Raw genomic sequence first — 14708 nt, 5'->3', positions numbered from 1 at the left:
CCAAAAATGGAAAACCCATTGTTATGACTGCCAAGGTACATTCACACGGGTAACATATGAACCAGGAAGATAAACACCTGAACCTGACAGGTCCTGGTTTAGACTAGTAAAAGCCCTTTCCTAACCCTGGTCTGTCCTTGCCTGGACAGGGAGGTAGGTACCCTAGGGTAATGCAATGGCACCCCCACTCGACTGCTGCTTACCCTGAATGTCCTTAGCAGCTCCTAGAATCACTAGAGTAGCAGTTCCCTAAGGAGTAAAGGAATCACACACAAAACAACTGCAACTAATACAAAGTACAGTAAAGTGAATGAATCCAACAAAGTCTATCACTAGCAGGAAACGGCAGTAGGGTAAAGGTATTTAAAGCTGCACCAAAAAGGTGATAGGACAGATAGACAGAATCCTTTTGTGCACAGATATCCAAACCCACACATAAATCTTTATTACCACTGACTATATTGCCTTAATATTACTCAGAGTTGCTCCGTGATTAACGTTTTTTATAGTTTAGCTATCTGCAAACCTGAATGTATAAGGGCGGTGGTATAACTTGAAGCTTATGAGTCCCAATGCAAAATCTCCAACAGGGTCCCCAAAATGATAATGAGTTTTCACTAGGATCGTTCTCCTCATATAGGCCATATGGGACTTTTGGGCTCCTCTGTGATCCAGGACCCAGATGCAACTGCATCCCCTGCACCCACTATGGTTTCTTCCGTGTGCAAGGGTATTTCAGATATTTCGGCACCCGACCCATTTTGCAGAAATCTGCAGGTGTTGCCAAGACAATCCCAAGTAAATATATGGAAAGATTTTCCAGCACAAAAATTTCTAGCAAAAATATGCTGTTTGTGAACATACAGGGTAAGGGAATGCAAAGGTTGTAATTTCCCCTGCGATCTGATGATTAAGGGGTGGCAAAAACGTGAAAAAAACAGTATTATAAATTATACACTCACTGGCCACTTTATTAGGTACACCTGTCCAACTGTGTGTTAAGACTTAATTTCTAATCAGCCAATCACATGGCGGCAACTCAGTGCATTTAGGCATGTAGACATGGTCAAGACAATCTCCTGCAGTTCAAACCGAGCATCAGTATGGGGAAGAAAGGTGATTTGAGTGCCTTTGAACGTGGCATGATTGTTGGTGCCAGAAGGGCTGGTCTGAGAATTTCAGAAACTGCTGATCTACTGGGATTTTCACGCACAACCATCTCTAGGGTTTACAGAGAATGGTCCGAAAAAGAAAAAAAATCCAGTGAGCGGCAGTTCTGTGGCCGGAAATGCCTTGTTGATGCCAGAGGTCAGAGGAGAATGGGCATACTGGTTCGAGCTGATAGAAAGGCAACAGTGACTCAAATTGCCACCCGTTACAACCAAGGTAGGCAGAAGAGCATCTCTGAACGCACAGTGCGTCGAACTTTGAGGCAGATGGGCTACAGCAGCAGAAGACCACACTGGGTACCACTCCTCTCAGCTAAGAACAGGCATCTGATGGCTACTTTCAGCAGGATAATGCGCCATGTCATAAAGCTCGAATCATCTCAGATTGGTTTCTTGAACATGACAATGAGTTCACTGTACTCAAATGGCCTCCTCAGTCACCAGATCTCAATCCAATAGAGCATCTTTGGGATGTGGTGGAACGGGAGATTCGCATCAGGGATGTGCAGCCGACAAATCTGCGCCAACTGTGTGATGCCATCATGTCAATATGGTCCAAAATCTCTGAGGAATGCTTCCAGCACCTTGTTGAATCTCTGCCACGAAGAATTGAGGCAGTTCTGAAGGCAAAAGGGGGTCCAACCCGTTACTAGCATGGTGTACCTAATAAAGTGGCCAGTGAGTGTATATGGTAGATAGGTATCCTGTTACAGATTTTGGACTGGGGCCCAGGGTCCATTAGTTGCACTGCTGGCTATGTATGTACCCAAAACATTAGTTAATTGGTTATATATCCCTTTCTTGAGTCTGGCATGATCCAGCACCGGGTTTTACCTCTACACAAGTACTGCAACATTACATAGTAACATAGTAACATAGTTATTAAGGTTGAAGAAAGACTTCAAGTCCATCTAGTTCAACCCATATCCTATCCTAACTTGCCCTAACATGTTGATCCAGAGGAAGGCAAAAAAAAACCATGTGGCAAACAGTAAGCTTCACATTGGGGAAAAAAATTCCTTCCCGACTCGACATACGGCAATCAGACTAGCTCCCTGGATCAACGCAATATTAAAGAAACTAGTGTATATACCCTGTAATATTATACTTTTAAAGAAAGGCATCCAGTCCCTTCTTAAATTTTAGTAGGGAATCACTCATTACAACCTCATATGGCAGAGAGTTCCATAGTCTCACTGCTCTTACAGTAAAGAATCCACGTCTGTGATTATGCTTAAACCTTCTTTCCTCCAGACGTAGAGGATGCCCCCTTGTCCCCGTCACAGGTCTAAGAGTAAAAAGATCATTAGAAAGGTCTTTGTATTGTCCCCGCATATATTTATACATTGTAATAAGATCACCCCTAAGCCTTCGATCTTCCAAACTAAATAACCCCAAGTGTAATAACCTGTCTTGGTATTGCAGACCCCCCAGTTCCCTAATAACCTTGGTCGCTCTTCTCTGCACCCGCTCCAGTTCAGCTATGTCTTTCTTATACACTGGAGACCAGAACTGTACACAGCATTCTAAGTATGGTCGCACAAGTGACTTATATAGAGGTAAAATTACGTTTTCCTCATGAACATCTATGCCTCTTTTAATGCATCCCATTATTTTATTTGCCTTTGCAGCAGCTGCCTGACACTGGCCACTAAATGTGAGTTTGTCATCCACCCATACACCCAGGTCTTTTTCAGTGACAGTTTTGCCCAGTGCTTTATAATTAAGCACATAATTATACATCTTGTTTGTTCTACACAAGATGCTCATTTGCCATTTATCAGCCCAAGCTTCTAGTTTATATAAATCCTCCTGTAATATAAAATTGTCCTCCTCTGTATTGATTACCCTGCAGAGTTTAGTGTCAGACACAAATATTGAAATTCTACTCTCTATGCCCCCTACAAGGTCATTAATAAATATGTTAAAAAGAAGCGGGCCCAATACTTACCCATGTGGTACCCCACTGCTAACCGTGACCCAGTCTGAGTGTGCTCCATTAATAACCACCCTTTGTTTCCTATCCCTGAGTCAGCTCTTAACCCACTTACACATATTTTCCCCTATCCCCATTGTTCTAATTTTATGTATCAACTTTTTGTGTGGCACCATATCAAAAGCTTTTGAAAAGTCCATGTATACCACGTCCGCTGCATTCCCTTGGTCCAGTCCAGAACTTACCTCTTCATAAAAGCTTATCAGATTAGTCTGACAGGAACGGTCCCTCGCAAACCCATGTTGATATTGGGTCATGAGGTTATTCTTCTTCAGATACTCCATTATAGTATGTCTTAGAAAACCCTCCAGGATTTTACCCACAGTTGAGGTTAAACTTACCGGCCTATAATTTCCAAGTTCAGTTTTAGTCCCCTTTTTGAATATTGGCACCACATTTGCTATACGCCAGTCCTGTGGTACAGATACTGTTAATATGGAATCTTTAAAGATTAAAAATAATGGTCTATCTATGACTGTACTTAATTCCTGCAGTACTCGGGGGTGTATCCCATCTGGGCCCGGGGATTTGTCAATTTTAGACAACGCCGTACTTCCTGATGGGTTAAGCACGTGACATTTAATGGAGAATTTTTATCCCTGATCATGTTATCTGTCATAGGATTTTCTTGTGTAAATACTGTTGAAAAAAAGTCATTTAGCATATTGGCTTTTTCCTCATCCTCATCCACCATTTCACCCAGACTATTTTTATGGGGGCCAACATTATCATTTTTTAGTTTCTTACTATTTATTTAGTTAAAGAATATTTTGGGATTATTTCTACTTTCTCTGGCAATGAGTCTCTCTGTCTCAATCTTTGCTGTCTTGATTTGCTTTTTACAGAATTTTTTTAATTTTTTGTATTTATTTAATGCCTCATTACTACATATTTGCTTTAATTCTCTAAATGCTTTATTTTTTGTCACTTATTGCACCCCTTACAGCTCTATTTAGCCATAGTGGTTTCCTCCTACTTCTAGCATGTTTATTCCCATATGGTATATATTGTGCACAGGTCCTATTCAGGATGCTAATAAACGTCTCCCATTTTCTTGGTGTATTTTTATGTCTCAGGATATCGTCCCAGTTCATTGCACCAAGATCATCTCTCATCCATTGGAATTTTGCTTTCCTGAAGTTTAGTGTCCTTGTAACCCCTCTACTACACATCTTATTAAAGGATACATGAAAAATTATTTTGTGATCACTATTACCCAAGTGACCCTCAACCCTTACGTTTGATATGCGGTCTGGCCTGTTGGTTAATATTAGGTCTAGCAGTGCCCCCCCTCTTGTTGGGTCCTGAACCAGTTGTGAAAGGTAATTGTCTCTCATAGTAGTCAAAAACCCATTACCTTTGCTGGAACTGCAGGTTTCGGTTCCCCAATGTATTTCAGGGTAGTTGAAGTCCTCCATAATAATGACTTCTCCTTGAGTCGCAGCTTCATCTATTTGCTTTATGAGGATATTCTCCGTTGCTTCCATTATTTTTGGAGACTTATAACAAACCCCTATCAGTAATTTATTATTTTTTCCCCCTCCCCTTATCTCTACCCACAGGGACTCTACATTTTCATTAGATTCATATATATTATCACGCAGGATGGGTTTTAAGGATGATTTTACATATAAACACACGCCTCCCCCTCGCTTATTTGTACGGTCATTTCTCAACAGACTATAGCCCTGTAATTTAACTGCCCAGTCATGGCTCTCGTCCAGCCATGTCTCAGATATCCCCACCATGTCATAATTATGTTCCAACAACATTAATTATAATTCCTCCATTTTGTTGGCGAGGCTTCTGGCATTAGTATACATGCACTTTATAGATCTCTCTGTACCTCTATTCTTTCTTACATTATTAACTGTTCTAACCCCACCCCCCATGCCACCCCCCACCCCCAATTTCATTATTTGTGCCCAGGTCTCTATCTGAACTGTCTTCCCCTCCTATAAAAGGAATACCCTCCCCCCAGTCCCTAGTTTAAACAACTCCTCCAACCTTCTAGCCATTTTCTCCCCCAGCACAGCTGCACCCTCCCCATTGAGGTGCAGCCCGTCCCTAGCGTAGAACTTGTAGCTAACTGAGAAGTCGGCCCAGTTCTCCAGGAACCCAAACCCCTCCTTCCTACACCAATTCCTGAGCCACTTATTAAACTCCCTAATCTCCCGTTGCCTCTCTTGTGTGGCACGTGGTACAGGAAGTATTTCCGAAAATACCACCTTGGAGGTCCTTGCTTTAAGCTTGCAGCCTAATTCCCTGAAATCATCTTTAAGGACCTTCCACATACCTCTGTTTTTGTCATTTGTGCCAATGTGCACCATGACCGCTGGATCCTCTCCAGCCCCTCCCAGTAATCTGTCAAACGGGTCAGCGATGTGTCGGACTCGAGCGCCAGGTAGGCAGCACACCGTTCGACGATCCCTGTCTTTGTGACAGATTGCACAATCTGTTCCCCTAATAATTGAGTCTCCCACTACCAGAACCTGTCTGGCCTGCCCTGCTCTCCTATTTCCCCCCTTACTGGAGCAGACACTCCTCCGGCTTTCAGAGGGCAGTCATAGTTGACTTGATGGATGAGCGATCTGTAGGAAGATGGATCTTGTGGAAGCCTAGAAAGGTCCACCAGGGTCTTTTCCACCATTATCTTCATAGGATCAAGCCATCTGGTTGCTGGTCTCTTCGCCTTGTTCCGTCTGTTCTTCTGACATACTAGTTATTCAACTATGTAAGCAAAGTGCAGCAGAATGCCCATTTCTATACAGAGGGCCACCAACACCATGTAGTGTGGTCCTATGGTGGACAGATACCACGGCATCCACTGAGACAGAGCCACTGTCAGTACCCATATGAGGGTCCATCCACACGAGACATATCTTGTGTGAAGAAAATTTACATTGAATCAATGACCAAATTCTCACGAGTTAAAAACAGATTTCGCTCTCGATTTGCTGAAGATTTCGGCTGCAGCTCAATGGAAAAATTTAAAATACACTACAAGCAGTGGGGAGGGCAAATGGGTGGTTTCCCAGGTGCCAAGTCCTTTGGGGGGTGTAAAAATTACACCTCACACCCCTACTACCGTACCACTTCTTCTTGGAGCAGAAAAGGAGTGCAGTGAGTGCCTGCTGGGCAGCCCACAAACCAGATACTTAAAGCAGTCAGGGGCTGCCTTGACATCTTGGTCAGTGCCGCAAGTTGCTGAGCAGAGCGCAGAAATCAAGATGAGTTTGAGCACTCAGCATAGGCATTCACCTCTATGACAAAGCTCTCACTACGATGAAGTGAGGTTTGTCATCTCAGCCGCAGCCTATGCAGAGTGCAGCAGCTGATGGCAAACTCATCTTTATGGCTGCTGCGCTCTGCATAGGCAGTGACTGAGATGACAAAGGCTGCAGCATGGTCATTTCTACTTTTGTGAGAGGAGAGATGAAAACTTACTATGATAGATGTCCCAAATTTAAAAAAACAATTAAAAAGAAAAAAAAACACAAGTGCCCTAATAAAATTTGAAAAAGATGGGATAAATAGGTTGATTAGGGTTAGGATTAGGGTTAGGACTAGGGTTAGGACCAGGGTTAGGTATAGTGCTAGCATTATGGATAGGATTAGATTTAGGGCTAGGGTAATAAATAATTGCATAATAAGTATGTAATAAAAAGTAACAAATTCATAGCAATGCACGACTTGCTACTTTTAAAATTTTATGTTGGATTTTAGCAAAAAACTATGTAACTAAATAACTTGGGGCAAATTATACATATCTTAAAATATATTTTCTTAAAAGGTTTATTCAGGACTAATTTTTTTGCTATTATGGACCTAAAACTAACAGGCGGGTAATTATCTGTTTGATTTGGTGCCGGCAAAGAGTGGTCATTGGCCGCTCCAGTGGGGACTCATCTAATCGACGTCAACAGAGCAGCACTTCTTCTTCCCTTCTGCTTTGTCGACGTGGAGTGACTGTCGACGTCATGTTGATTGACAACCGGCTCCCTGCAGTTAGGCAGCAGGGAGCCGCTTGTCAATTGACATGACATCGGTAGTCATACCCTGTCGGCAGAGCAGACTGGAAGAGAAGCCTCTGCTCTATCGACGTGACGTCAGTGGAAGCATTTGAATCGCCGTCATGAGCGGTCAGTGACCGGTTCTGCAGAGATCGGTGTCAGGCACAACAGGCAGGTTGTTAGCAACTATCAGATTGTTAGCTGTTAACGACCTAATTTATATTAAGTGTATGTCCTTCATGTACTCTCTGCCCGGTTCCACTTCCATTTCATCTATTCCCCGTACCAGATCCTACTCGGACAGTTTCTGTGGTTCTAATTTGCTTTCATTTTCTTACAGGAACAGAATGTAACTATCGATAATCTTGTCACTTTACAACCTCGCAGTTCCTCTTTATGTACCTTTTGTACTTCTTGATTTTCAGGGTATTTCTAGTTCTTTGAGACTCGTACATGTTGGTGCAGACAGATGCATGGATTTAGTTTTTTTACTGGGTGCTATCAATCAAAATCTTTTGCCCTTACAAAAATTATAAAGTCGCAATGAGCTGAGGAACCCCATGGAAAGAAATGGGTTGAGATTAGCGTGAATACACATTTGCCAAACCCAAGCACACGCTGGGTCCTTGGTGCTTGGGGGTGCTCACTTTCCAGCTTTCAGTTATTGACATGCGCCATATATGTACTGCGGATGTCACATCTTCATGTATGGAGCTTGGATGCTGGCTTTGTTATACAGCCAGAAGCCAAGCATAACTGCTGCAATGAGAGCTATCTCCAATCACGGCAGTTTAACCTCTTAGATCCCCTATCAATTGTGACAGCTGATTTTACAAGGTTGGAAATGGAAGGAGGTGCCCAATCCAGCATCCTTGGTCTCTCCACAATTTGATTGCGGGGAGCCAATGGCATTGCTATGGTAGCTGGGGGTCTGTTGAGGACCCATGTGTCTGCCATGTTTGTACATCTGTAATCTTACAATGCAGCATAATATTACAGTATTAATCACCCTATATGGTGAACTCCACAACTAATAAAATACGGTTCATCCTGAGAACAATTCTACGTGATTCGGACCTGAAAATCTAAAGCTATTTATTGATATTTTCAAATTTGAAAAGCGTAGGATTGTTTCTTCTCAGGATGAACCGTCTTTAAACTCGTGTGTTTTTCATCCGTTATCGTTTTGATGGATTAATAAAGCTCTTTTTATCTGTTTTTCCATAAATAATAAAAACTAAAGCCTCTATCACAAAAAAACGACACTTGATACAACGCTCTCGAGTCTCGACCAGAAAAAAAAATATTGCCATAGGAGGAAAAATAGAGAGCGAGGTGCCTGATAGGACCTGGAGCATCCGTCAGATGTGTGCGGAATTTCTTGTGGCTTCACAATACATTTCATACCCTATTAATCCCGGCGGTATTTTTTTTTTTCTGCTGGTTTAGAGTTTTTTCTGTTTCTAGGAAAACTGGGTGTTTGACGAAGTCATCTTTGCAGTTTCCGTATTAGCGGCCACGCAACTTTTCCAGGTATTTTACAGTATACATAGGCTTGATTTGCCATTCAGGAGTGTGGGAAAGCTGGGTGGTAAACCTTTCTAGTGGCAAGAACAAAATGGCTTGTCTCTTAGTTTTAATAGAATTTGTAAATAATGCCTGAGCTGCATTCCCACATGGGAGCAGTAGAGGGCGATATAAAGGTATGTGTGTACAGAAGATAGGAAAATAGTTACTTGAATTGACACTTTTGTAACAAGTGCTGCCTGTCGTGCTTAGAGCTGGCCGCTGGGGGCAGTGCTGTGCATGCAGTTTGGGCAGAGGCTTCCTGGTTGTGTGATCACACAGCAGGACACTGATCAGTGTGCGCTGGCTGCTTACTGCACCAGTTCTCAGTGCCAGGGCTGGGTGACTGCACTGATTAGAAGGGCACTGCAGCTACTCCTAATCCAAGTGCCAGCCCAGGGAGGGGTGAGAGAAACTTTTCTTTCCTTGCACAGCCTGCTTGTTTGACTCTGTGAGCAGATACTGCATGCAGGCTGCATAGTACCTGCATGCAGGTGCCTCATTGCTGGGGCTCTAGCATGGACAGGGGAAGATCTGCAGCCCCCTGACATCAACCTGCAGCCAGTCACCTTCACCTGTGCCAGGTGTGCCCACCACCAAGTCTATGGCTGGGGCCATGAGGTTCAATGGCAATTTAAAACTGAAGATAGGCGAAGCGGTGGGTCTGCAGCCAACCAGGTGGTCTTTAAGGCATTCAGTGTTCAAGAAAGGTTCTGCTTTCCTGGATCCCTACATCACCATCAATGTGGACGAGTGCACCATTGGGAAGACCACCGTCAAGCACAGGACTAATAAGCCCACCTACAATGAAGAGTTCTGCGTTACCATATCTGAGGGGAGCAAGATGGAGTTGGCGGTCTTTCACGACACCCATATTGGGTACGACGACTTTGTGGCTAATTGCACCCTCAGTTTTCAGGAGCTGCTCAGAAACTGCGGTCCCACAGACTTCTTTGAAGGCTGGGTAAGTCAGGAATAATTATTTTTATTATCAGTAGGGAATGGGTTAATAATGGTTAAACCCCCAAAGGTTAGCGGTGGGGAACATGGAAGATCTGTCAATCTGATGATTTTTGTGCAATAATCTTCCCTCCTGTGTTAACGATTGCATTATTGTAGGATTTCTCCTAGATACCCGATGTTATCACTGGGATTGTAGCTTTCACCCACGTTTTTTTTCCTAAACCAGTAAAATAGATTTTAAAACGTTCCATTTTTTATGTTCAAGAGGAACTATTTTTTGTGTAATGTCTCATACCTGCCTGGCGTTCTTAGTTTAATATGGAATAAATCGCAGATTTCTGATCTATGGGAAATTCTCGTTTTTTTAGTACTTGGAGCAATGAGGTTTGTTTTGTACAATGGCATAGTGGGGGCTGCTGGCACCAGGGGAAGACAAGTTTTGTACCTACTAATTGAGCAGTAAAGTCTGAATGTCCCTTTACAACAAATTATTCTCCCCTGAGTGTCCCTTTTAAATAAATTATTCTTCCTGAGTTTCGCTTTAAAATAAGTTGTTCCCCCGTGTGTCCCTTTAAAACAAATAATACCCCTTGATTGCTCCACTTGGAAAGCATTAATGCCACTTTTGTGCCCCTGGCGAGTCTGGGCAGCTCATGGCTCCCTGCTCTACCACAGGATCCAACTTTATTAGTGCAATGTTGACACCGAGACAGTTCAAAGTGGTTCTCCCCTTAAGATCCGGGGCACCTGATTCGAAATCTGGCACATGGACATCGCCCCAGATTTGTAGCACTAGTGATGCTGCTTCACTTTTTTAATTTTGCATCCCTCCCTTGCTAGGTCACTGGTTCCATAAACATTTACTACCTACACATAGGATAAAGAATGTACACATGTGGTCAAAATTGTTGGTACCCCTCGTTTAATAAGAGAAAAACCCACAGTGGTGACAGAAATAATGTGAATCTGACAAAAGTAATAATAAATCAAAAATCTATGAAAATGAACAAATGAAAGTCAGACATTGCTTTTCAACCATGCTTCCACAGGATTAAAAAATAAATAAATAAATAAATAAATAAATCTCATGAAATAGGCCTGGACAGAAATGATGGTACCCTTAACATATATTTAGTTGCACAACCTTTTGAGGCAATCACTGCAATCAAACGATTCCTGTAACTCTCAATGACTTCTTGACAGTATTTTGTCCCACTCCTCAAGAGCAAACTGCTCCAGTTGTCTCATGTTTGAAGGTTGCCTTTTGTTTTTCTCTTAGCCATTCTTGGGTGTTTTTAGCTGTGTGTTTTTGGTCATTATCCTGTTGCAAGACCCATGACCTGCAACTGAGACCAAGCTTTCTGACACTGGGCAGCACCGTTCTCTGTAGAATCCCTTGATAGTCTTGAGATTTCATTGTACCCTGTGCCAGATGCAGCAAAGCAGCCCCAAAACATAAGAGCCTTCTCCATGTTTCACAGTAGGGACAGTGTTCTTTCCTTGATATGCATCAGTTTTCATTTTTCCTCCTTGGTCGTCTTCCATGAAGTCCACTTTGGCTTATACAACAACAGATGGTGCGATCTGACACTGATGTTCCATGAGCTTGAAGTTCACCTTTAATCTGTTTAGAATTTCTGGGCTCTTTTGTTACCATTTGTATTATCTCTTTGATTTGTCATCAATTTTCCTCCTGCGGCCACGTCCATGGAGGTTGGCTACAGTCCCATGGAGCTTCAATTTTTGAATAATATGTGCAACTGTAGTCACAGGAACATCAAGATGCTTGGAGATGGTCTTATAACTTTTACCTTTAACATGTTTGTGTATATTCTTCTAATCTCCTGAGACAACTCTTTCCTTCGCTTCCTCTGGTCCATGTTGAGTGTGATACTCACTGTGCTGTTTGGTGACATGGTGTGTATCTGTAGCCCTCTATACAGGCCACTCACTGATTCCAAGATTGTAGACACCTGTGATGCTAATTAGTGGACATACCGCGATTTAACATGTCCCTTTTGTCACATTATTTTCATAGGTACCATCATTTCTGTCCAGTTTCATCAGTTTTATTTAAAAAAAAAACCACGTAAGCATGGCTGAAAAGCAGTGTCTGACTTTCACTTGTTCATTTTCATAGATTTTTGATTTATTATTACTTTGTCCGATTCAAGTTATTTCTGTGACCATTGTGGGTTTTCCTGTCATTAATCGAGGGGTACCAACAATTTTGACCACGTGTGTATAATCCCTGGTGATCTAAAAGTCAGAAGTGGAAATTCTTTGCTCCACTTTATCTTTGCACCAGTTTGAAGAAAAGTCACCCCTTGTAATTCAAAGACACGAAGACTCGAGTAAAACCCACTCCCGCCTTCCAGCCACTCATTTAGTTGGTATCCGAACTTGTACCAATACTTGAATACATTTTAATAATATTTGCCAAGATAATCTGTATATTGTCTCTGCGGGTAGTTGTGTACTTAGTGAGATAGTGGAGCAATTAAAGAGTAAAAGGTCCGCGTACATATTAGGTAAATGTGCACACAGAATCTTTTTGCAGAGCTTCTGGAACAGAATCAGGGCGGAAAATCAACGTTTTTTAAAGGCGTTTTGAGATTTGGCGAGTTTCCGCTCAGTTTCTGGTTAGTGACTATTTTGCCTTGTTTTCGGATCCATAAAATGACCTGCAAATTTTTGACGAGTTTTGGAGAGTTTCATGCTTTTTCCTGCTGCAAACATAACCAGTTTATGCTCTTAAAACTCTTTTAAAAAAAGCCCTCTCCATGCACATAGCCTTGGAATGTGTTCACACAGTCTTTTTACTGAGTTTTTGGAGCAGGAACTGAACAAAACCTCCAAAATTTTGAGAAGGATTTGGAGAGTTTCTGCTCACTGGCTATGTCCCCATGAAGTTTACTGAATGGAAACTCTCCAAATTCTTCTCAGAATGCAAATCTCCTCAAAAAAGCCTGTTTGAGCATATCTTTAGGCTTTGTGCTCAGAGTTTTATTGAGGTAGTCGAAAACTACAAATTTTATAATGGAAAATAATTCAGGTAACGTTCCCTTTTTTAGGGGATTATTTTTTAGAAGTTTTTCATTTCCTGAAGCAGTTTTAAAGAGTTTTCAAGCAGTTTTTTTTTAGAGTTTTTTGCAGCTTGTTTATTTTACCTTGCTTGGATTGATGCGTTTATCCATCAGGAGCCACTTCAGGGAAGAAACATGCACTTTATTTTCTCCCACCGTGCATTTTTCATACCATGAATCAGCAGAAATATGTCCAAAAGACTGGAAACGACCAGCAAAATTGGTGTACACCATAAATGAATAAGAAGAGTCATTCAAGCAGCTTCTTATTTTTCCAGATGTTTTTCAGAGAAAATCTCCTCCAAAAACTCCACAAACCCACATACACTTGATCTTTCGTTGAGGGGTCATTGCATTGTACAAAAGCCCTATGGATCTTCTGATCACTTATGATTAGCGAGCTGCTTTTACCTTTTTTGGGTCCCATCTTGTATTCTAGGGTCCTATCTTGTATTCTAGGGTCACCATCTAGTATTCTAGTGTCCCATCTAGTATTCTTGGGTCCCATCTTGTATTCTTGGGTCCCATCTTGCATTCTAGGGTCCCATCTTGCATTCTAGGGTCCCATCCTGCAATCTAGGGTCCCATCTTGCATTCTAGGGTCCCATCTTGCATTCTAGGGTTCGATTTTGTATTCTAGGGTCTCATCTTGTATTCTAGGTTACCATCATGTATTCTTGGGTCCCATCTTGTATTCTTGGGTTCCACCTTGTAGTAACATAGTTTTGAAGGCTGTAGGAAGACCTTATGTCCATCTAGTTCAGCCTATTTTTAGTGCAGCTGTTCTGCATTGTTGATCCTGGGGAAGGCAAAAAACCCACAGAGTAGAAGCCAATTTTCTCCATAGGGAAAAAAATTCCTTCCCCTAAGCTGGGTCAACCATCTACCTATAATATTCTGTTATTTGTATCCTTCTATACTGTTACTCACAAGAAAAGCATCCATTCCTTTCTTAAAATCATTCAGTGAGTTGGCCATCACCATTTCCTCAGGAAGAGAATTCCAGAGCCTCACTGCTCTTACCGTGAAGAACCCTCTTCTATGCTGGTGCAGAAATTGTTTCCTCCAAACGAAGAGAATGCCCCCTTGTTCTTGTCACAGTCCTTGGTACAAACAGTTCATTGGAGAGATCTCTGTATTGCCCGCTGATATACTTGTACATATATATTAGGTCTCCCCTAAGTCTTCTCTTTTCCAGAGTAAATAGACCTAATTTTGATAACCTTTCTGGGTATTGTAGTTAACCAACTCCATTTATCATTTTAGTAGCCTGCCTTTGAACCCTTTCAAGTTCAGTAATGTCTTTCTTGATCACCGGCGTCCAAAATTGCACACAATACTCCAAGTGTGGTCTGACGAGTGATTTGTACAGATGGAGAATTATGTTTTCATTTCGTGTCCCCAGACCTCTTCTAATGCATCCCATGACCCTATTTGCTTTGGTGGCAGCTGCCTGACACTGGGCACTCCAATTTAGCTTCTTGACTAAGATGCCTAAGTCTTTTTCCATGTCTGATTTCCCCAGCAGTTTCCCATTTAGTAAGTAATTGTAGCATCTGTTTCTCCTTCCCATGTGCATAACCTTACACTTATCTGTGTTAAACCTCATTTGCCATTTTTCAGCCCAGTTCTCCAATTTACCGTACTCAAATCTGTCTGTAGTTGCAATCTGTCCTCCTTTGTGTTAACTACCTTACATAGTTTTGTATCATCTGCAAATACTGATATTTTACTGTGTAAGCCATCCACTAGATCATTAATCAATATATTAAATAGTAGAGGGCCCAATACAGAACCCTGTGGTGCCCCACTAGTAACCCTGGCCCAATCTGAGTATGCCCCATTAATAACCACTCTTTGTTCTCTATCACTAAGCCAGCTACCTACCCATATACACACATTTTCCCCTAGCCCA

The 14708-nt window shown here is 42.0% G+C and overlaps 1 protein-coding gene across 1 annotated transcript in view; it reads left to right on the top strand.

The window, feature by feature from the left end:
- Nucleotides 1–8940: 8940 nt before the first annotated feature.
- Nucleotides 8941–14708, top strand: part of PRKCH (protein kinase C eta) — a 231701-nt gene continuing 225933 nt past the window's right edge. Inside the window, exon 1 of the mRNA XM_073571073.1 lies at nt 8941–9708. Within this exon, the coding sequence (XP_073427174.1) occupies nt 9349–9708 (360 nt within the window). The 5' untranslated portion in view covers nt 8941–9348. The remainder of the gene's footprint in view (nt 9709–14708) is intronic.

Source organism: Dendrobates tinctorius, unplaced genomic scaffold (genome assembly GCF_039654945.1).
Source record: "Dendrobates tinctorius isolate UK_male_01 unplaced genomic scaffold, ASM3965494v1 ptg000006l, whole genome shotgun sequence".
Classification (NCBI taxonomy): domain Eukaryota; kingdom Metazoa; phylum Chordata; class Amphibia; order Anura; family Dendrobatidae; genus Dendrobates; species Dendrobates tinctorius.
This window is presented reverse-complemented; position numbering and strand designations above follow the sequence as displayed.